Raw genomic sequence first — 21,932 nt, 5'->3', positions numbered from 1 at the left:
GAGCTGAGAGCTGGGAGCAGCTGGAAACGGGTGCCGGATAAGCTGGTGAGTAAGCTTGGGGCCCCGGGAAGACGATGGCAGACAGCCAGGTCTTGGAGGACGTTCCGATTGAACAGCTCACTCTAAGAAGTTGGGCAAGGGCGTAAAGTCAGCAAGGGCTGCCTGGGATGTGCTGTGAAGCTTCAGCAGGAGACCAGAGCCCTGGAGGAAGTATTGAGAAAAGTCTAGAGATGGCTGCAGCCCCTGTTCCTGATGTTTTAGCCTCAAGGAGTGCTAGTGAGCAGATCGGGGGGGCGAAGGATTCCAAAGGCAAGTGTAAAAGCTTGTCCACTGTGCGTGCTGGAGTGGAATGTCAACAAAGCAGGTTCCCAGAAAGCCGCAGTGGGAGCCAGGCCAGAGGGGGCGGAGCTGGCAAGGAGTGCTTTTCCGGAAGAAGGAGGGCCAGGCCAGCTGAAAGGAGCCCCGGGCAGTGTTTTTCCACTGGAGTTCGTCGTTGCTGCCCATGGAGAGCGGAGACAGCTGGGCAGGAAGGTCCCAAGGTCAACCAGCTGAGTTCTCATGGGAACCAGTCTCGGAGAGGAGGCCAGCGTGGGAACGCAAGGGAAAGACGTGGTTCAGACGCTGGGGAGGGTTGTTTTCTTATCACTGCTTCTATGGCAACTGTGAAGAACAACTCCAGCCAGGACACGGTGACACGCTGAGTTTTGAATACTGCTGTTGGTCAGCACCTGCTAAGCGAGCCTGCTGGCGAAATGCGGAACTGCAGGGCTGTTTCAACAGGACACAACTGTGATGTTAGCAGATGGAATGAGAAAGTCGGTTTCTGATGTGGCTAACATGTCTTCTTCTCCTTTACAGGAGGAGCTAGAGGTCTACGTTGTGCCGGGTCTGAATTGTTGTTTGTTATCTGTATCAGCTCTAATGAAGCAGGGATACGAAACAGAGGGGGGAAACAAGTGGCCAACGTGAAAAGGGGGCAGAACAATCTCTTTGTTCTGGAGTCACCTCTGGAGGGTGGTGGGAATGCTGGAAAAGCACAGGCGCAGTGTGCTAAGGTTCCCAGTCATGTGCAAAAGCTGCACAGGTGCACAAAAGGGTACAAACTCCGGAAATGTGGGAGGTCCCTAGGGTGCAGGGCATGCAAGGGTGCACAGGTACATGGTTTTCCCGGGTTTGGGAGGGTAGCCAAAGAGCCCTTTGAGCTCTTTGAGGCAGGTGGTCCAAAGGTTCAGGAAATGATCTTCTGTGGATATGATCCTGCAACCAATGGGTGGAAGTTTGCATACCCAGAGGGTGATCAAACCAAGCTGCTGGTCAGTAAGCAGGCTGAGTTCTGTGAACAGGATGGGTGTTCAAGACTCAGGGATGGTCCTGATTTTCTCTCAGAATGTCTGTCTGATTCTGAGGAGGAAAGGGAGCCAGAGGCTGATCCCGGTGATAGGGACCAGGTCCAGGATCAGGGTTCAGAACCCGGTGATGGGGACCAGGTCCAGGATCAGGGTTCAGGGCAGGTCTGGGCATCTCCAAAGGTTGTGAAAGGAGTGTCCAGGTGTGAGGCTTCATCTCCGGTTAGCGTAATGGAGAAAGCTCACAAACAGGGTGTCAAGTCAGAGGGGGAAGGATCTGACGGAGAAGACACAACTGCTGGCCCAAATGGGTCAGTAGGGTTTCAGGTCACAAGCGCGTGGAAAAGTGTCGCACAGTGTGATTCTGGGAGTGTTGAAGGGGTTCAACAGGTGCCTGGGAAAGATGCCGGGAAGGGGCACAAGGCAAAGGGAAAGGTGTTGAACTCAAAAAGGTCTTGTCAGAATGGTTCGGCAAGAGGGGGTGTTGGGTTTGGAACTTAACTGGTTAAGTTGTTCCCATGATGCCTCAACATTCTGACGTCAGCTTTCGAAGCTGGGAGGAGCTGGGAGGAGTTTCGTTTACTCTGTTCCCCTCTGGTCTCTGAGGGAAGAGGTCGCAGTTTAGTCATGGCTGCGGTGAGCCCAGGAGATTCCTGGGGAAAGTCGGAATAAAGGACCGATATTAGACAAACCTGGTCTCTGTGTGTGTTTGTCTGAAGCTAAGTGAAGCTACGTGACAGTTTTCGCTGCTGTGTTCAACTCTGCTGAGGCGTGACTGGAGAGCTACTGGAGACGGAGCTGAGTGGCGCAGCTCGGAGGAAGCGCGCCGGGCATAAAGAGCTAATTGTGGACCGTAAATCAATTAGCGGGGTCACGCCAATAAATCAATTCCACAGTTCATGTTTGGATCTCAGACCAAAAGTCAACTTGTCCTGTGGAGGAACTTCTGCCCTTGATATTATGCAAATAACCTAATGCAAATCATGTGTCAGCTTGCTTAAATTGACTCTGCAGAATCTCTAACCCTTTTCCTGCTCAAGAAAGCAGTGTGAGGGTTGAAGGCAGGAAGGAGGATTAGGTCAAGAAAGGATGGATGAAGCTTAATGGTGGTGATGATGGGTGGAAGATGGAGTGAGAGATAGGCATTAGACCAGAAGAATCTGTAGGATAGGAGTGGAGGGAACGAGGCAGTCCTGGGGGGCAGTTAGGGCAGGGCTCTGGAGCAAGCATCCTGGGCCCTCTCAGCCAAATGAGAGAGAACTCCCCCCCCCCCAAAAAAAGTGTAGCAAAGCTGGTATGCCAGATGTTGAAGGAAACAGAGCAATCAATGTTACATGGTAATGTATCTAAAGTGTGTGCACTATGGAAATGTGGTGTAGTGGTTAGAGTGTTGCAACTGGGATTTGGGAAAACATAACAGCATGGGAAGAGCCTGCTGGATCAGGCCAATTGCCCACCTAGTCCAGCATCCTGCTCTCCCGGAGGCCTGTGGAAACCAGCAATCAAGGCCTAATCACAAGAGTCCTCTTCTATCCTGTGGCTTCCAGCAAGTGGTATTCGGAACCATTATTGCCTCCAGCTGTGGAGGGCAGAGCATACCCATTATGACCAGCAGCCATCGAGAGCCCTCTCCTCCTCTGTGGGTTTGTCTAATCCTCTTTTAAAGCCATCTAGCTTGGTGGCCACCACTGCCAGCCAGGTTAGCCACTCCTGATCCAAAGAGAGCCCATCCCATGAGACCACTGAGGCCAGAGTTCAAAATTACCAGACTTCACTGCCTTCTGCAGATGATGCTGGCATGTTTACAGGCAAACAGAGTGGCTTTTCCAACATGGTGCCCTGGTCTTTCAAATTTCAGCAGCACCCTGTGGGTGGCCAAAATTCAGTGCCCCCGTCTCTTGCGTTCCACTCTGCTCCGTTCACTACGTCATAGAGGTGACGCCCTGCAGCACCCCAAGACTCTGCACCCACTATGGTGGAAGTGATGGTCCTGCCCTAAATCCACCCCTGGTGCCAGGGATAATGGGAGCTGTAGTCCAAAAAAAATTGCTGCCAGGGCACTGCCACATGAAAACTGGAATTGGTTAGGCATAGAACTCAGGACACCTCTGATGAGTAGAGAAATCTGACAAGGGCAACTTCAACACACTTAAGATATTTTCACACCAGCTAGACATCTGAAATCTCATAATAGTAGTCCTAGGTCCCAGCTGGTTGTGACTCATTCCAGCAGCCTCACAAAGAGAGATGAGCAACAGCAGAAAAGGGCTCTTTAACTCGGTGGCAAGGACTCAGATTATTGCAACCAGCCCTCTCCATGCAGGGGAATGAAACATTGGGGATTGGGAGTTTGTTTTCCCTCTGCCTTCACAAATCTGAATCAGCGCCAAGCATATGCAAGCCAACAGAGCAAACTGGTCACTTCATACATTGCCTAACCAATTGGCACAATCCCAAATGGTGTCCTGGAATGTGCACAAATTGGCAGTGTAAATGAGGTGCTTCATCCATGCATATTGAGACTGGTAATATAGGAACACAGGAAGCTGCCTTATAGCAAGTTAAGCCCATTGGTCCAGCTCATTACTGTCCACACTGATGGTCAGCTGCTCTCCAGGGTTTCAGACAGGGAGTCTTTTCAGGATGAACCAGGAAATGCTGGGGATTGAACCTGCGGCCTTCTGCATGCTCTACCGCTGAGCTACAGCCCTTCTTCTAATTATATTAAATCCCTCCATTGAGTCTGTATTCTCCAACATTACTCAACTGCATTGATGGGCAGGACATGAAATTAATTGCCAAATTAATCTCGCCCTAGATTTATAGAGTTGGAAGGGATCCTGAAGGTCATCTCATCCAACCCCCTGCAAGGCAGGCATCTCAGCATGTGGTCCCCCATCCAGTTTGAAACCAGACCAGACCTTGCTTGGCTTTGCAAACATGCTAGCAGTCTTATTGCTGCACCACTACGAGAGGCTTGTACACATTCTCTGTTTGCCTCACATTAATCCCACCATGGACATTAGCATAGGTGTTGTTGCCCACACCAGGGACACAAGAAAATACCAATCACCAGCACCTTGAGGACTAGTAACCCTTCTTAAGCTGAAAGCTCAGGTGCTCAGAACTCTGCACTGAGTCCTGAAGTTGCACAGGTGTGCAACTGGAGAAGATAAAGAGCCCTAGATCAATATTGTTGCTGGGTTCCAGCTCTGTTAGACATGGCCATCCTAACAGGGGTCAGCCCTTCCCATGAGATGCCAGCAGGACAGGGAGCTTTGCCTAAATGGAAGGAAATATTATCTGTGCCTCCGCATGCTCCTTTGTAGTATCGCTCCCGTTGAGGCTGCCTCATTTGGCTTATGCTGAGGTTGCTGGTGCAGCAGTGGCTCTGGTTGCTGAGCTGCTGGTGTGAGATGTCACAGGGGTGATGTGGAGCTCAGATGGAGGGAGCTGAACTGGAGAGATGCACGTTTAGGGCACCTGTGTCTCTTCTGGGCCACCTGAGCATCAACAAAAGCTGCTTCTCTTCAAAAAGCGAGTTAAGGCAGTGCAGCAGGAAACCTGGCGAGTATGAGCAGCTCTCAGCGAGGTGGCTGAGCTGTGCATTTATCAGCAGGACTGGGCAGGATAGTTGTGAGCCAGAATTTCCTGTGCAGCCCAGGCAATGAGGGGCCGCTCCACCATCCTGATGTGCAGCATAGGAAGCAGCTGTGGCGAGGAGAGGGCACGTCAGAAAGCCAAGTCAAAGGGAGGGTGAAGCTTTCTTGTGCTCAGGAACAGGTGAGCACCCCCTGCCATTCTGCAGGAATGTTTCCTGGGGTGCAACATTTGCCCTGAAATGCTCCCCTCCCACAGTATTGGTTTTGTCCTGCCCCCCCCCCACACGCCGGTGTCTCACCCCTAAGTCCCACAGGAGAGACAATAATAAGGATAGGAGTGCCACGACACAAGCACTTCCATGGCCCTCCCTCGGAATGGAAACATATTTAATTCCCTTCTTATGATTGTATTCCCAGCTTAATATTTTGGTAGGAAACAGAGAGCAGCTTACACGTGGGGCTCCTAGAGGGCAGCTTCTGCGCTTCAGCCCTGCTATAGGATTAGGCACTCAGTGATGACAATAACTAGATTCCAGTAACTATAACAGGCACTTCAATGCATGTGAATTTGTGCAGCCAATTTCTTTTTTCTTCTATTGCTTGCAAATGGAGAAGAAGAAGACCCCCCCCCCGCTTCATAAACTGGAGCCTTAAATAATTTATTCATCTTAAATGTCAGCCCACAAGCCTGGGATTCCTTGTTTTCATCCTTACACTTCCAGCCCACTTCAGGTAGACACGAGGAGGGGCTATTTGGCCACTGATGCTCTTTCCACTAATCAAGTTTTAATCTCCTCTGATTAACGAAGAACCATCTCACTGTGTTGCCAGTCCTGCGGCAGAAGCTCTTGAACCCTCTGCCCTTTTGTGTGGACCTCAGAACAGGCAGCTGGGATGGCACACCTGTCATTCGCTTGCTGTCTTTGATGTATCAAGCACACTTCTGGGCTAGAGGCTGAAATTACCCTCACGGCTTCAAGTCCCAAACAACAGCAAGGTCTTACACATCTTAGGCAGGGATTCAAGTGACAAGAAAGGAGATTCCGGTGAAACTTCAAGAAGAACTTTCTCACAGTAAGAGCTGTTTGACAGTGGAGGTGGTGGACTCTCCTTCCTTGGACATCCATCTGTCAAGGATGCTTTAGCTGCAATTCCTGCATTGCAGGGCGCTGGACTAATGACCCTTGGGAGTATTCATACCTTACATTTAAAGCACATGGCTTTTCCCAAAGAATCCTGGCAGCTGCAGTTTGCTAGGGATGCTGAGGATTGCAGCTGTGTATTTGGGAACTGCAGTTCCAGGATTCTTTGGGAGAAGTCGTAAATATGCAGCAGTGCTTTAAACGTATGGCATGGATCTGTCCTGGGAGGGCAGCAGTAGGGCCTGACTGTGCTGGAGAAGAAGTACAGAGCACCAAATTCAAATCCTCCCTTCAGGTTCATTGGCCAGGCATAGCCTCCAGCCCAAGCCCGACCTCACAGGGTTGTCGTGAGGGTAAAATGCAACGAATAAACCAAACATCCTGTCTTCTCTGAGGGATGTGGTAAGCAGTCATGTCCATTAGCATTAATGCGTTTACTCTGAGAAGGACTAACCCTAGAAGCAACCCCCTATTTCTCAAGAGCCAATTCCATCCTTTCTGCAGGTTGATTTGTGGCTGTTGTTTTTAAATATATGCACAGAAAAATGCACATATCCATATGTATTTGAATACATTTTAAAAATCAAAACATTTATAAATGCAATTTATCTCAAGATACACATGCTTTCCCTTTAACTTTCCTTTTTAATTTTTTAAAAAAGAATTTTCTTTTTTGAGCCAAGAACTGTTTGTCAGAACATTTTGCATTTGGAAAAGTGTGAAAGCTGGTAGGTAACTGAATTCCAATCCACACATTAGTTTCGGAGGCAGCTAACAAGTTAGTCCATACAGACAACCACCAATTCCTCCGTTGTGGCTTCTCCCTGGCCCTGTCTGTCTCCCTTTGGGAGCAGTGGGAGGGGCCCCAGCTCAGTGGGCAGAAGAGCGCTTGCATGGCAGGCACAAGGGTTCAACCCCTGACTTCCCCAAGCAGAGCTGGGAACAACTTTGCTAGGAAACCCTGGAATGTCACTGCAAATAATCAATGTGAAGCAACCTGTGGAATGGGCCGACTTGGTTTGTGGCAGCTTTCTGCATCCATATGGACACCCAACTTCGTAAATGCATTGGTATAAAGGTTTCAAATACTCTTACCCCTGGGGGGCTGATTTAGGCCCTCATTTGAAAAGCTCTGGCTTTGCTTTCCTGGGCTTAAAGAGCTTCTCCATCACAGCCAAGTCCTGCTGTGTTTTGAAAGGGGCTAAGTTGACAGGAGACAAAGAGGCTTTTAATTATTCCCGTTATTCTTTTTTCTTTCACATCTTCACACATTCCTTTTTAACAGGCAGAGAGACAGACAGGAGGAGGGAGAAGACGAGAAAGAGTGACACCACTGAAAATACCAGGTAAATCATGCTACACCTGGATAGGCTGCTGGCTGCAACTCTCAGAACTTTAAGAGCACGTTGTTGTTGTGGTGGTGGTGGTGGTGTTTGTCAGTTGCTTCACACAAGGTGGTGGACTTTCTTTAATCTGCCAGGGATCCCTTAGCTGTGGCTCCTGCATTGCAGGAGGTTGGACTAGATGACCTGTGTGGGTCCCTTCCAATCTGCAATTCTGTTATTCTAAAAGGAAAAAGTATCAGCACAACTTAACATAGGTAGTGCTGGGGAGGGCAGGGGATGTGAAAATAACATCTAGCAATACATTCCATTTGGGGACATTTTACTTTACAATTTACAAAAATGTGTAAATTGGAAGAAATTCCCACAAAAATGCATTTAAAACACTAAAACCTTTGGATACTTTCTATTTCTCATTTCTCTAGTCTTCAGTTCACTTCTCCACAATTTGATTAATAAAAAAATAGAATTAAATAAAATTTAGTTTGAATTTCTCCTAATAAACACATTTTTGTAGGCAATGTTGCCTAACACACCCATTTCTGCAAAGCAATTTCCTCAAACGTAATGCATTATTGGATGTTGCATTCCTTAATATATATGCATCATTCTGAACACTTTGCCTCAGTCAATGCATTTTTGTGTACATTGAGTGGCTGAAGAACTGCGTTGCAGAATGCGAAGAGGTGCAAATTTCAAAGGACGGCTGTGATGCTGTTCTCATATTGTTTAGGAAAGTGTCAGTTAGGTCACTTTGCCTCTAAATGTGAACTGACTCTAATATCTCCCCCATCCCTACCTTAGTCCCAGGCTAGCTCCATCTTCCACTTACCAGAGAAGTGGAATATCTTGGAAGCAAGAGGTAAATTAAGGCCATTGCGTGAATCAAAATGTCATCTCTGTTTTACCTTTGGTGCTTGCATGTAAGTAAGCAGATAACATTTGGTTTGGGGTTGTTGTGTGAATATCTCCAAAGCCTGTTTGGCTGGAATGAACTTGCCATCTCTCCACAATGTGGCACTTGCAACACAAACAGCCTCATTCCGCTTCCTTATGAAAGTAAGGGGTTTTTTTGAGGGGGAGGGGGACCCACCAACATTATTTGTGCCTCGTTCAAAGAATGCCTAACTAATTCCTTGCTCCCCCAAATATTGCTCATCTCACACCTCCGTTACTCCCTCTTCAACTAATTATTCCAGCGACATCTCAGATATGGAGAGAGGCTTCTACTGGGTGTGAGTCATTATTTTCAGACACCAGCTTATGGAATTAAAGGCAAACCCACCCACCTTTCCACTGGATCATGGCCAAGGGAAAAAATTCTATGCAGATAAAATTCCTAACGCATAGATCTACTGCCCACTCCCTGCAAGTGCAGCAGAAGAGAAAATGTCAACATCCACTCATGGATATGAAGAACACTGGAGGAATTTGATCTTTGCATGTACTGATACAAACGAACCTGATCTGCACCTTTGAGACAAGGGCGTGGATTGGAACGTGAGTTTTCCTTCAGATTTCACACTTCTCAAAACTCTGAGCTGCTGTTCTGCACTCACAAGATATGCCAAAAGATGATTGCAAAATGGTGTAGTTTAGGAAAAAAACAAATTTAGAAAGGCATCCTTAGCTGGACAGGTGGACTCCGGTCCTGCTTGTGCGCTTCCCATGGGTCAACTATGATGCCTGGATGTTTCCTTCCTGAAAGGCTCGGTCTCCCCGGTCTCTCCCTTGGTCTGATCCAGCAGGGCTCTTCTGTTCCTCCGATGCCATCTAGCCTTTTAAAAGATGTACATCCAATGCCTGTCAACCAGACCCATCGTTCTGCATTCCTGGACATGGAGAGAAACTTGTTCCTCCGGTCCACTTTCAAGGAATTCCCCCAGGGCACTGTAGATGCAATGGACACTTCCCACTCCCAGGAGCTGCAGGAGAAAGTGACCAGCTCCATTGCCTAAGGTTCCCGTATTTCAAATTGTGAAAATCCAGAGAGAAAAGTTGTTCAGCTTTTGGGGGGTAAAGGTGTTGAGTTGTTGTTTTTGGTTTGTTTGTTTTTGGCCAAAATTGCCATTTTTGAGCTACTTTTTCTGGGAAATTGGCACTTCTGCCATGGGCTGCCATACATCCAGATTTCCCCAGACATTTTTTTTTGGGGGGGGGCAGTCAATTTCCACCTGGGCACTGCTGCTGGACCCTGCAAGGCACACCTTCCCTGAGGACACTCCAGTTTGCTCTCCACCGCTGCCCTCGCCTGTAAAGCCTGCCACCGTTCACTCCCTTGCAACTAGCCAGGATGCTTGGCACTGTGGCAAGTGACTGGCACATTTCCAAAAAAGGATTAGAAGCAGGAAGAGAGGGGAACACAAAGAGCTGGTGTAATTATGTGCCAAAAAAAGAAAGAAAAGAAAAGAAAGAAAAGAAAAGAAAAGAAAAGAAAAGAAAAGGAAAGGAAAGGAAAGGAAAGGAAAGGAAAGGAAAGGAAAGGAAAGGAAAGGAAAGGAAAGGAGGGGAGGGGAGCCCCTTCATAAAGGGAGAAAAGAAATATATCTCTGTGTTATTTGAGTGTAACTCATGACCCCTTTTTTTAGCTAATACTCAGGCTCTATCCAGGAGATCACTTTGGCTTTAATACCTTTCATAAATTACCGAATTTATAAAGAGGGAAGCAGATGTCATGTCATTCCCACAAATACCTCATTAGTGAGAACAAACAAAAGGGGAAGGTTGGCATCTCTCTTATTTTCCACCTCTCGCTTACCACCCTCCACCAAGATGCTGCAAGGCAGTCTCCTCGGGGTTTAGAGCCCTGGTTCCCAAAGGGGGCAGGGGGGTTACCTGGGGGTGCACTTCATGACTATCAGACTTTGGGAAGCTGATATCACTAGATCAAGTTCATCGGTTTTGTGGAACTGAATAAATGTGCAATTAAATGTTACTGGTCTGAATTTTGTTGTGTTATTATCTTCCTTAGTGGGCCATGCAAAACTCTATTCTAAATAATGTTTTTTATAGGGTAGGGGGACACTGGGGATATATGGAACCAAGGGGGTGGGCTGGGAACCACTGCCTAGGGTGATCAGGAAAAGCTTCTGTCTGTCTGTCTGTCTTTCTGTGTCTGTGTCTGTCTGTCTATCTGTCTGTCTGTCTCTCTCACACACCCAGACCAAGACATACATATCCAGAGTCCTTCTATGGTGTGTGTCTCCTATACATAGAATCATAGAATCATAGAGTTGGAAGAGACCACAAGGGCCATCGAGTCCAACCCCCTGGCAAGCAGGAAACACCATCAGAGCACTCCTGACATATGGTTGTCAAGCCTCTGCTTAAAGACCTCCAAAGAAGGAGACTCCACCACATTCCTTGGCAGCAAATTCCACTGTCGAACAGCTCTTACTGTCAGGAAGTTCTTCCTAATGTTTAGGTGGAATCTTCTTTCTTGTAGTTTGGATCCATTGCTCCGTGTCCGCTTCTCTGGAGCAGCAGAAAACAACCTTTCTCCCTCCTCTATGTGACATCCTTTTATATATTTGAACATGGCTGTCATATCACCCCTTAACCTCCTCTTCTCCAGGCTAAACATGCCCAGCTCCCTTAGCCGTTCCTCATAAGGCATCGTTTCCAGGCCTTTGACCATTTTGGTTGCCCTCCTCTGGACACGTTCCAGTTTGTCAGTGTCCTTCTTGAACTGTGGTGCCCAGAACTGGGCACAGTACTCCAAGTGAGGTCTGACCAGAGCAGAATACAGTGGCACTATTACTTCCCTTGATCTAGATGCTATACTCCTATTGATGAGGCCCAGAATTGCATTGGCTTTTTTAGCTGCCGCGTCACACTGTTGGCTCATGTCAAGTTTGTGGTCAACCAAGACTCCTAGATCCTTTTCACATGTACTGCTCTCAAGCCAGGTGTCCCCCATCTTGTATTTGTGCCTCTCATTTTTTTTGCCCAAGTGCAATACTTTACATTTCTCCCTGTTAAAATTCATCTTGTTTGTTTTTGCCCAGTTCTCTAATCTGTCAAGGTCGTTTTGAAGTGTGATCCTATCCTCTGGGGTGTTAGCCACCCCTCCCAGTTTGGTGTCATCTGCAAATTTGATCAGGATGCCCTTGAGTCCATCATCCAAGTCGTTGATAAAGATGTTGAATAAGACCGGGCCCAAGACAGAACCCTGTGGCACCCCACTAGTCACTCTTCTCCAGGATGAAGAGGAACCATTGATGAGCACCCTTTAGGTTCAGTCAGTCAGCCAGTTACAAATCCACTGAGTGGTAGCATAGTCAAGTCTGCATTTTACCAGCTTCTTTACAAGAATATCATGGGGCACCTTGTCGAATGCCTTGCTGAAATCAAGGTAGCTACATCCACTGCATTCCCTTCATCTACCAGGCTTGTAATTCTGTCAAAAAACGAGATCAGGTTAGTCTGACATGACTTATTTTTCAGAAATCCATGCTGACTATTGGTGATCACAGCATTCCTTTCTAGGTGCTCACAGACTGTTTGCTTAATGATCTGCTCCAGAATCTTCCCTGGTATTGATGTCAGACTGACTGGGCGGTAATTATTTGGGTCCTCTCTTTTCCCCTTTTTGAAAATAGGGACAACATTTGCCCTCCTCCAGTCTGCCGGGACTTCGCCTGTTCTCCAGGAATTCTCAAAGATGACTGCCAGTGGTTCTGAGATCACATCTGCCAGTTCTTTTAATACTCTTGGATGCAGTTCATTCGGCCCTGGAGACTTGAATACATCTAAACTAGCCAAGTATTCTTGTACTATCTCCTTAGTTATTCTGGGCTGTGTTTCCTCTGCTGAATCATTTGCTCCAAATTCTTCAGGTCGGGCATTGTTTTCTTTATCGGAGAAGACTGAGGCAAAGAAGGCATTGAGGAGTTCAGCCCTTTCTGTGTCCCCTGTTTGCATTTCACCATCTTCTCCTCTGAGTGACCCCACTGTTTCTTTGTTCTTCCTTTTGCTACGGACATACCCATAAAAGCCTTTTTTGTTGCTTTTAACCTCTCTAACAAGCCTGAGTTCATTTTGTGCTTTAGCTTTTCTGACTTTGTGTCTACATGTGCTGGCTATTTGTTTGAATTCCTCTTTGGTGGTTTCCCCCCTTTTCCATTCCCCCCCCCCCATTTTTTTCCATCTGTATGCACATCAGGATAAGACAGAAAGGCAAGACTGCTCAGGGCCACTTCCTCCCCTCCATTTTTTTTTTGAGGTGTGTAAACCAGTGTTGCTGTATGTGCTGAAACATAAGATTTATTTCTGCAATTTATGTTTATCTTTTCAACCTACACGCCCGAATAAACAATAAAAGAAAGCAAACAAAATGTCAGTGCTAAAATCACATCATGCAAAACAGCAAACATCATTCAACCATTTTGCTTAACACACTCCCTGCTACTCAGTTGCAGCCAGTAACCCACCTTGTACAGCATAACCAGCATTTGGTAAACTCCACATCAGTGTCTGGGACTTGATGGAGTCTTCCTGCCTCCCCCAACCCCAACCCCTGGACACCAAGGAAAGGGGACAGAAGCAATGCTGATCCTCACTTTTCCATTCAGGAGAAATTGACAGCGCTTTTTAGGTTTCTATTTGAAAACATACCATGAGGACTAGCGACCTGTCTTTGGTGCTGTGCTTTAAAACTACCATGTAATTGCGGCTGCTCTCTTTCTAGCCTCTGTTGGCTATGGAGAGTCCTAGGATAGGGCAGAAAGGGAAGAGTCTGTGTGGGCAATGCTGAAGGATGCCAGGTAGTTTTGTCCATAAGTGCAAATGTGTCTCTGCACAAGGACCCTGATGCCAAGCTGCTGAAAATAAAGCTGTCACTGGGGCAGTGTTTACACTTCCTTTGAGTTATTTGAGTAAACCAAAGAGGACAAACTGAATCACTGGCATTTTGGCCCGTTCTGCTGAACCCTCCGTGGACAGACTGCAATCTCCGAGTCATTTGTCCTCTTGTGTTTGCTTAAATAATTCAGCAGCAATGTAAATATCCCTCACTGAGCTCCTATTCCTGGGCTGTCCACGCAATGCTCTTTGCACATACCAAGTTGGGCGCCTCATCCCACATGCTGGTGTGCAGAGGAGTTTCATTCCTTCCACCACAGCAGCTACAGCTTAGGCGGCCAACAAGTGGGAACAGTGACACTGTCAAAATCTGAATTGGCTGAGGATGCAAAATCTAGACAGCTTGCAAAGCTCCTCTCAAAGAGGAAAAGCTCTTCTCCTGTACAGATTTTTAATCCAAGAGGCAGAAGAGGGGTGGAGAGCCTTCTCCAGGCTTAAGGCCTCACTCCCTTCCAGGCAACTTCCTTTGGGGGGGCACACATCTGTGGTGTCATTTTGACACCCAGGCAATTTCAGAGCTCTAGGACACCGTCCAGCCAGGCAGAGATACTCAAGGAGAGTGGGGTGCTGGGCTGGTGAGGGGGGTGGTCTGGGGAACACTCTGCGGGCCAGACAGGGTGGTCTGGGGTGTGTGTGTCTGCACCTGCCCTTCCCCCAAGCCTGAGGCTTCACATCCCTATAAGGGGGAAGAATCTAAATGCCTCCTTCCAGGCTTCTTGCTACCCCACCCGCTCCCAGGTAGGCAGGGTGAGAGGTCTTGGGGTAGGAGTCAAATCATATCCTCACATAACGGGGGGTGTGACATGGTCTAAAATGGGCTTGGGGAAAACAATCCTTTCTAGTCAGTTTTTAAAATGCAGTTCCCAAATCTGAGCAAGGCTGCAGGAATTTGCCCCATCATGAGGCGGGAGACAGGGATAAAGTCCTGCTATGGAGGGAGGACTCCATAATGTGGCCAGCCATGGTGGGCTGCCTGGTCAGCCGATCAGCACTGTTCGAAAGCCTCTCTTGCCAAGGAACAGTCAGGAACACTTTCAGGTAGCTGTGGAGAGCTTTTGGCTCTCTAAATGTACATGAACTACAACTCTCACCTTCCCTGGCCATTAGCCATGCCTGCTAGGGCTTGTAGGAGTTCTAGTTCAACAACCCTCACATCTGTTTTAAGGCTTCAGATAGTGCCTTGGTAGGTGACATCAGGTGTGGTTTGGGGGGAAGCATAAAAACCTCAGAAGAGCCTGCTGGGTGAGGCCAATGGTCCATCTATTTCAGCATCCTCTTCTCACAGGGGCCAACCAGATGCCCCAATGGGAAACCCACAAGCAGGACCCAAGCACAAGAGCAGCCCTCTCCCCTCCTGTGGCTCCCAGGAACTGCCATTCAGAAGCCTTGCTGCCTTCAGCCGTGGAAGCACAGCAGAGCCATTGGAACTAGGAGTTATTGGTAGCCTTACCCTATGGTTACCAGACACCCCCAGTTCCTGGGGACAGTCCCCGGATTTACAAATCTGTCCCCGGACAAAATCCACCCCCAGAATGTCCGCGGATTTCATTGAATGTCCCCGGATTTATATTTTAAGTGTTGTGGATTTATTAGTAGGGAATGAATGTTGTGTGATTGGTTCAACGGCACAAGACACATCATATGAGGACTTAAGGTGAGGCAAAATGGCGGGTGCCACGGCAGCGAGCAGCTCCTGAAGCCAGCCAGATCCAACTGTGCTACCAGGCTGGCTCCGGGCTGCCGAGGCTGTTGCTGCCGCTGCTACATCAACTGGGGAAACCGCTGACCCCCCTCCCCGCGACCCAAATCGAGCCGGGCACAAGAGCACCCAGCCACCTGGCCAACTGCCCAGCGGCGCTTCAGGGCCAGGAAAACCCCGGAGCTGACGTGAGGAGAAGGAGGAGAGGAGAAGGAAGAGAGAGAAAGAAGAAGGAGAAAAAAGAGGGGAGCCCCAAACTTGCTGCGCCGCCACCGCCGCTGAGGTGGAGAGGTAGGAGATCACTGGGAGGGCAAGGACATGTGGCCGAGCCCAGGCCTGACCCGAGCCTACTCCACAGCAGCTAGCCCAGAGGAAGGCTGAGCGACAGAGGAGACCACAGAAGAGAAGATTATTCTTTTTTAAAATAACTTTTCTCTCTCTCTTTTTTAAAAAAAGTGTCCCCGGATTATTTGAAAAAATTTGGTAACCTCACCTTACCCTCCATGAATAGGTCTAATTCTCTTTGAAAGCCACTCAAGTTGGTGGCCATCACCACTTCCGGGGGGAGGCACTTCCATAGTTTAACTCCTTGCTGAGTGAAGGAGGACTCCCCTTTCTCTCTGGGTGCCCATGAATTGCAGTGTTGCGAGAGGGGAGGCGGCTTTTCTCTATCTACTTTCTTCATGCCACACGTAATTCTGTAGACTTCTATCATGCTGCTTATTCCTCACCTTTTCTCTAAACTAAAAAAATCACCTGGATCATTTTGGTTGCCCTTTTCTGAACTTTTTCTACATCTAGAATACCCTTTCCAGATAAGGGGATCAGAGCTGTCCACAGAATCCCAAATGAGGCTGCACCCTAGATCTGTAGAATGGCATTGTGATATTAGCAGGAAATGACCTCACGAGCCAAACTGGTCCATGGGCTGGAAGTTCCTCATCTTTGGTTTAGACAACTATTGTCTAACTATTTCCCCATGCCCTTAAATCCCAAGCTACAGGGAGGAACTTGCTCATACCCAGAGGTCTTTATGCAAACATGCCTGATTCAATCTCTGCTGACTTTTTAAAGCTGCTCTCTCATATCTGTAAATGGGTGGGCAGGTCCATACAAATGCTAAAGAATCCTTGATTAAATTGTGATTAATGAAGCATCTCAAATTTCACAGCCCATTAAAGAATCACTGAAGAATATTAGCACCAACAAACACCTTAAGAAAAGCCACCCAAAGGGCATATAAATAAAGAGAAAGGCAGGATAGATATGCCTAGGATTGCCATGCCTGGCATACCGACACAGGAGGGAGAATTTCAAAAGAGGCAGCTTCTCCCAGCAAGATGAAGAAGCAAGAGTCTGTTGAAATCTGCCCTTCTGCTAGGGGTAGAGAGAAAGCACTGAAAATGCACAAAAGTGACCTAGTCATTCAGGAATGGGGAACCTTAGGCCAAAGTTCCCTGTGAAGATGGATTGATTTAATAATCTGGGAATTGTGGCTGGTTGGGGGAATAGGGGGTCACCTAACACCTTTCAGCCCCCTTAACAAACGACTCCTCCCATAATTGTTTTGGGGAAGCCATGATTGTTAAAAGTAGCATCATAGTGCTTTCAATGTATCGCTTGGCTGTGGCCAACATCAACTGAGCCACCACCATAATTGGGAATATCGACAGAAGATCCGCCAGATCTTAGGTTGCAGGAAGGGTGGCATGGGAGGAGGCAGTCCCTCAAGTATCCTGGACTTAAGACATTTTGAACTTTAAGGGCCATCATGATCCATGATCCCAAGATCCATTACCTCTGGTACCTTCAGTCGAGCCTTCTGCATGGAAATAAACTGGTACTCTCTGATGTATGGTGACTCTCATCATGAACCCATCAGGGCCTTCAGGGGAGGTACGTGCGGACAGAAGCAATTGATAATTAACTCCTTCCATCACACAACCTTAATGAGGTAGCACAAATTTGGTCCTAATGAACATAGGTTTAACGAAGGCGGCCGCCTCCAGGTAGTGGTTTTGTTCCCTAATTCTTTTCCAGCCTTTTATGGGTTAGAATTAGAAGAAATGAGAATGTTATTGCCCAATTAGAATTGCTTAATGACCACCCTGTTCATTATTCTTCTCCAAGCAAACACCACGTGCCAAAGTGAAATACTTTCTCCTCCCCTTTCAGTGCAGCATGCTGGGAAATCCTGCTCACCTCCTTGCTGTCTCCAAGCAAAGCAGCAAGGAGTGGGGAGACTGGATGTGTCGCCCTCCAGCATCCCTTGCAAAGTACTGTCTGTGGTTACAAGGAGGATGTCTGACGAAACTGAATATTGGAAGATTCAGGACAGATAAAACAAGGAGTTATTTATGTTGGGTTTTCTTAATATTGATGTGATGTTTGTAATTATAACCTGCATGGCAGCACATCTGTGAGCTCTTGACAATTCAGCACATCGGAGGTATCCTAACAATTTAACTAATTAGCAGGGGGAGTTTACCTGCTGTACTGAATGCAGCAATGTGATAGGGTAATTGATTATTTGAAAACTGTATGTAAGTTGATCAAGTGCTGTAGTGTGAACTGTTGAGGAATGGTGGTGAGAAGGGGTGTTTTGCAGCTGTTGATTTATTATATATTCAAAAATTAAAAGTGGCAAAGATATTGCAGGCAAGTTTTTATTCCATTGCCCCAGTCGCTGCGCAAACTCGGTTGGCTCAGATGCCCAACAATTTTGTCATGCAGCGCATGGCTGGACTACGGAACTTCCAAAGGAGGTGGTGATGGTTGCCAACTTGGAAGACTTCCAAAGGGGGTCAGGCAAATTCATGGCGGATTCAGCTGTGGATGGCTGCTAGTCAGGATGGCTCTGCTCTGTCTCCACTGTCGGAGGTGGTATGTTCGGAGAGAGGTTCCTGGGAATGACAAGGGGGCAGAGGGCTGCTCAGGTCCAGTTTGCAGGCTTCCCTCAGGCTGCTGGCTGGCCATTGTGAGAACAGGAGGCTGGACTACATGGGCCACGGGCCTGATCCAGCAGGACTCTTCTTATGTTTTTAAGTTCTCCTGATTTGTTTTGTTTTCACCATCCGTGGCAACTGATCCCTGAGGAAGAAAGGTTAAAGTGCTTGCGGGTTTTCATTTTAGAATAAAAGGCAGGTGAGCAAAGACATGAGCCAGGTGTATAAAATTACATCTGATGTGGAGCAAAGGTCACCAAAGAGATGCTTGCCATTTGCCCACCAGCATCTCCTGTGCTCCCCCCAGGACCCCGTCTAGGTGCCTCCGAAGTCCACTAGGCATAAGATGGGTTGCTCTGCCTGCTCAGTCCTGCTTCACTGTACGAAGCAGGAAAAGTCCTGTCCAGGAAAAGGGACAGCTCTCTCTGGCTTTCTAAGGACTCCGTGTCATAGAATCATAGAATCATAGAGTTGGAAGAGACCACAAGGGCCATCGAGTCCAACCCCCTGCCAAGCAGGAAACACCATCAGAGCACTCCTGACATATGGTTGTCAAGCCTCTGCTTAAAGACCTCCAAAGAAGGAGACTCCACCACACTCCTTGGCAGCAAATTCCACTGTCGAACAGCTCTTACTGTCAGGAAGTTCTTCCTAATGTTTAGGTGGAATCTTCTTTCTTGTAGTTTGGATCCATTGCTCCGTGTCCGCTTTTCTGGAGCAGCAGAAAACAACCTTTCTCCCTCCTCTATGTCCCAGTCCCTCTTTTGCAGCTCCTCTGTTCCACTCCCCCTGCCACCTGCTTTTCAGATTCTATGGGCACTGAGCATGCTCATGCTGAATTAGACTGTTTTGGAGGGTTCCTTGGGGGGGGGGAGAGAGTGCATGGAGGGTGCATAAGTAGATGGCACGTACAGCATGAACATTGGAAATAGAAGGGTGTGTGTGTGTTTCAGATAATGCTGCTTTTAGAAAGGCAAAAAGCTGCCCAAGGGAAGAGGCCCTTTTATGTGGAACCAGTGAAGCTTCAGTGGTTGAGGTAACTAATGGGAAATGGGGAAGGAAGCCCAACACAGACAATTCTGCCAACGAGGAAGAGAGATGAAGATACCAAAGATTGGCTGGGATCACTGAGTAAAACCCTTAAGCGCCCCTGGGAAGCAGTGTTCCTTCTAAAAAGTCTCTGATGCCTTGGTGGATTTAATTCAGAAGGGATTTACATACTAAAATGCCTGTGGCAGAGCAGAGCAAAGCGGGCTGGGCTGGGGGGCAGAATTGCAGGGCTCGTTTGGATCTGGAAGCCAGAGACAACCTACCCCCCAACATGCTGGTCACACAGGGGAGCAGCAAACCTGTTGAGATACGGAGAAGGAAGAGGAGAAACAGCTGCAAGGGCTGGAAAGAGGGTGGGGGAAAATCTTTGGATAACTGGCTGGGGGGGCATTTATCCACATTTGAGCTCATCTGGGAACTTGAACCACTTTCTGCTGCAAATACTGAGCGCCCCACTCTCCAGCTGCACCTGCTTCCAAAGTGTGGCTACATCCACAGTATGCACTGAACCCCCCAACTGCTATACTACTTAAACCATCCTGCTTCCCCCAAAGAATCCTGGGAACGGTAGTTTGTAAATGGAGAGCCCACTTCCTCTCACAGAGCTACAGCTCCTGGAGTTCACTGGGGAGGGAGGGGGGGGGTTGATGCTTAAGTCATTCTGGGAATTGTAGCCCTGTGAGCAGATTTCCTCATAAATTCCTGTGCCCGGAAGCTGCAATCCCCAGGATTCTTTGGGGGAGACCACGACTGTTTAAAGTGCTAAGGCAGTGCTTTAAACATCTAGCACAGATGGGGCTTTTGAGCAGCAATGGCTCTGGATTTCGCACGGCCCTTTGGCAAGATGCCCTTGCCCCCGCCTCCGTCAGAGGGTCTGCCTCTTTGCCATGATGAGCCACAGCTCCTCCAGCCACTCCTCCACCTCCTCCTTGCTCCCACTGGCTAGGCCAAAAGCCTGTGATCATCACTCTTGTCTGAGGAGAAGCAAGGAGGTTCACTTCTGCATACGTAACAGTTCCCATGAAGAAGAGGAGGGCTTGGTCTGGTGGCAAAGTGGCTCTTGGGGTACAAACAATCAGCAGGTGCCTGGACACCAGCCCAGACCACGTGCTCCGGTTTTTAGGCAGGCTCCCCAGTAGCCAATCAGCAGTCGGTGCAAAGTCCCAGTTAGTAGGTTGGACAAGGAGTGGTGAGGCATTCTCACTTAGGTGCCAAGTACTCTGGGTGACTTGGCCCAACCACCTGCTCTCAACCTAGCCTACCTCACAAGGTTGTCCTGAGGCTGATAGCCAATGGGGAGAGCCCTATTTGGCTTGATTCCTGCATGCAAGTTTCCCACAGGCATCTTGCTTGCCATTGAGAGAACTGGATGAGCCATTGGCCTGATTCTTGTCTCTCCTCACCTGGCTTCCCTGGGAAGGAAGGTCATGGGCTGCTGTGTCATCACCGCTGGCAAGTCACCCAGGCCATGCATCTGTTGCCCTCCATATCACTGGGCTGCATGTGAACCAGCCTAGTGGGGATAATGGTGCCAGCCTGATGAAGCCATAGCACAACATAGCCAATCAGAGGGGGTTATGGGATCACCTGACTTCCCTGGTCAGGAGGGTCAGGAGCCAGAAGGATAATCAGAACTCTTCAAGCTACAGTCGAGAATTGTTTTCCTCCTTCAACTTGCAGACCTCCTGATCACCTTTCCTGGCTCAGGTGTGACACCAACCTTGTGGCTCCCTCAACTCACACAGTGACCCTTCAGACAGGGCTGCCTTGAGAGGACTTTGTGAGTATCTAACCAGCTGGCTGCTCCTTCTAGTTTATTTTTTTCAAAAAACACCCAACTTGCCCCCCCCCCCGGGATGTTTAGAGTTAAATCAAGAGTGCAGGTGCCTTGAGCAGAGAAAGAGAGGAAGTGAAAAGCCCACGTTATGACTATTAAGATGAAAAAGTATGACAGCTGCAACATCCAGTCTTTTTTTTAAAAAAAAGGAAAAGAGCACTTTAAAAGACAGAGAAATTTCCCCAGGAAATTGCACTATCCGTCAAAGCCCCTGTCAGTTACTTAAATGCTGGAATGGCACAGGTCTAGTCTAAACACCTTGGCTCCATCAGCTGAGCAGAAATGAAATTTCAAAATCCATATAAAATAAACAAATGAGGTTTTGACAAAAAAAAAAATTTCAAATGTGGCTACATTTTCTTGACAGCCCATTCGATCCTGTTAGCAATATAGTTTCCCTTTCCCAAGCGAATGAAATGAATTAGCTAGCTATGGAAGGGAGACTTGGGGCAAATTTCATGGGCAAACACCTTTGGTATTGCAGAGGGAGCTTTGGCACTCACAGCTGTTTCCTGAAAGACTCTTTCCTGATCTTTTCACCCTCTTTTCTTCTGCTCAGCTCTTGTTCCAGCCAAGCAGGGATCAAGTAGCCAGCATGATGATGCCACAGCACAGCATAGCCAATCAGATACAATTACTGGATGGCATCATAATAGCATATCAGACCACAGGAAATGCTTCCTGCCTTTATTCTGAAGGGAGAATATTTACTCCCAGCTTCAAGGCCTCCCCAGTTATTGCTAAAGTGGGTAGGTTTTGCAGGAGGCGTTGCTTATTTTCATATATCTCCTGCATCTGGGTGCATTATTTATTAAATTATATTTTGATCCAACCATCCTTTCAAGGAGCTTCTCCAGTTTATCATCGTAACAATCCTGTTTTAGGGCAGCTAGGCAGAGAGTATGCCTATAAGGGACCCCTATATGGGACGCATAGTCTCCACTGGCCCACATCTCTGGGCCAGTGATAATTTCAAGTCCAAGAAGCAAGGTCATCACATTTGGGCATTTTCTGCCCATCACAGGTGGAAGGGGACAGGGAAACTCTGAGTACGATGGCATCTTGAGTCTCCTCAAACTCAATATCACAAAGGAGGTCTGGGGAAA

The 21,932-nt window shown here is 47.9% G+C and overlaps 2 protein-coding genes across 3 annotated transcripts in view; both read right to left on the bottom strand.

Moving 5' to 3' along the window:
- Positions 1 to 21,932, bottom strand: part of LINGO1 (leucine rich repeat and Ig domain containing 1) — a 665,590-nt gene that overhangs the window by 83,589 nt on the left and 560,069 nt on the right. The window lies entirely within an intron of this gene.
- LOC308485665 (uncharacterized protein) overlaps positions 1 to 21,932 on the bottom strand; it is a 539,283-nt gene that overhangs the window by 265,816 nt on the left and 251,535 nt on the right. The window contains exon 2 of the mRNA XM_081021579.1: positions 12,397 to 12,449. Coding sequence (XP_080877705.1) covers positions 12,397 to 12,449 — 53 coding nt within the window. The remainder of the gene's footprint in view (positions 1 to 12,396; positions 12,450 to 21,932) is intronic.

Source organism: Podarcis pityusensis (assembly GCF_964106645.2).
Source record: "Podarcis pityusensis genome assembly, chromosome: 9".
In the NCBI taxonomy this organism is placed as follows: domain Eukaryota; kingdom Metazoa; phylum Chordata; class Lepidosauria; order Squamata; family Lacertidae; genus Podarcis; species Podarcis pityusensis.
The sequence above is the reverse complement of the archived record's forward strand: the minus strand, read 5'-3'. Positions and strand labels throughout refer to the sequence as shown.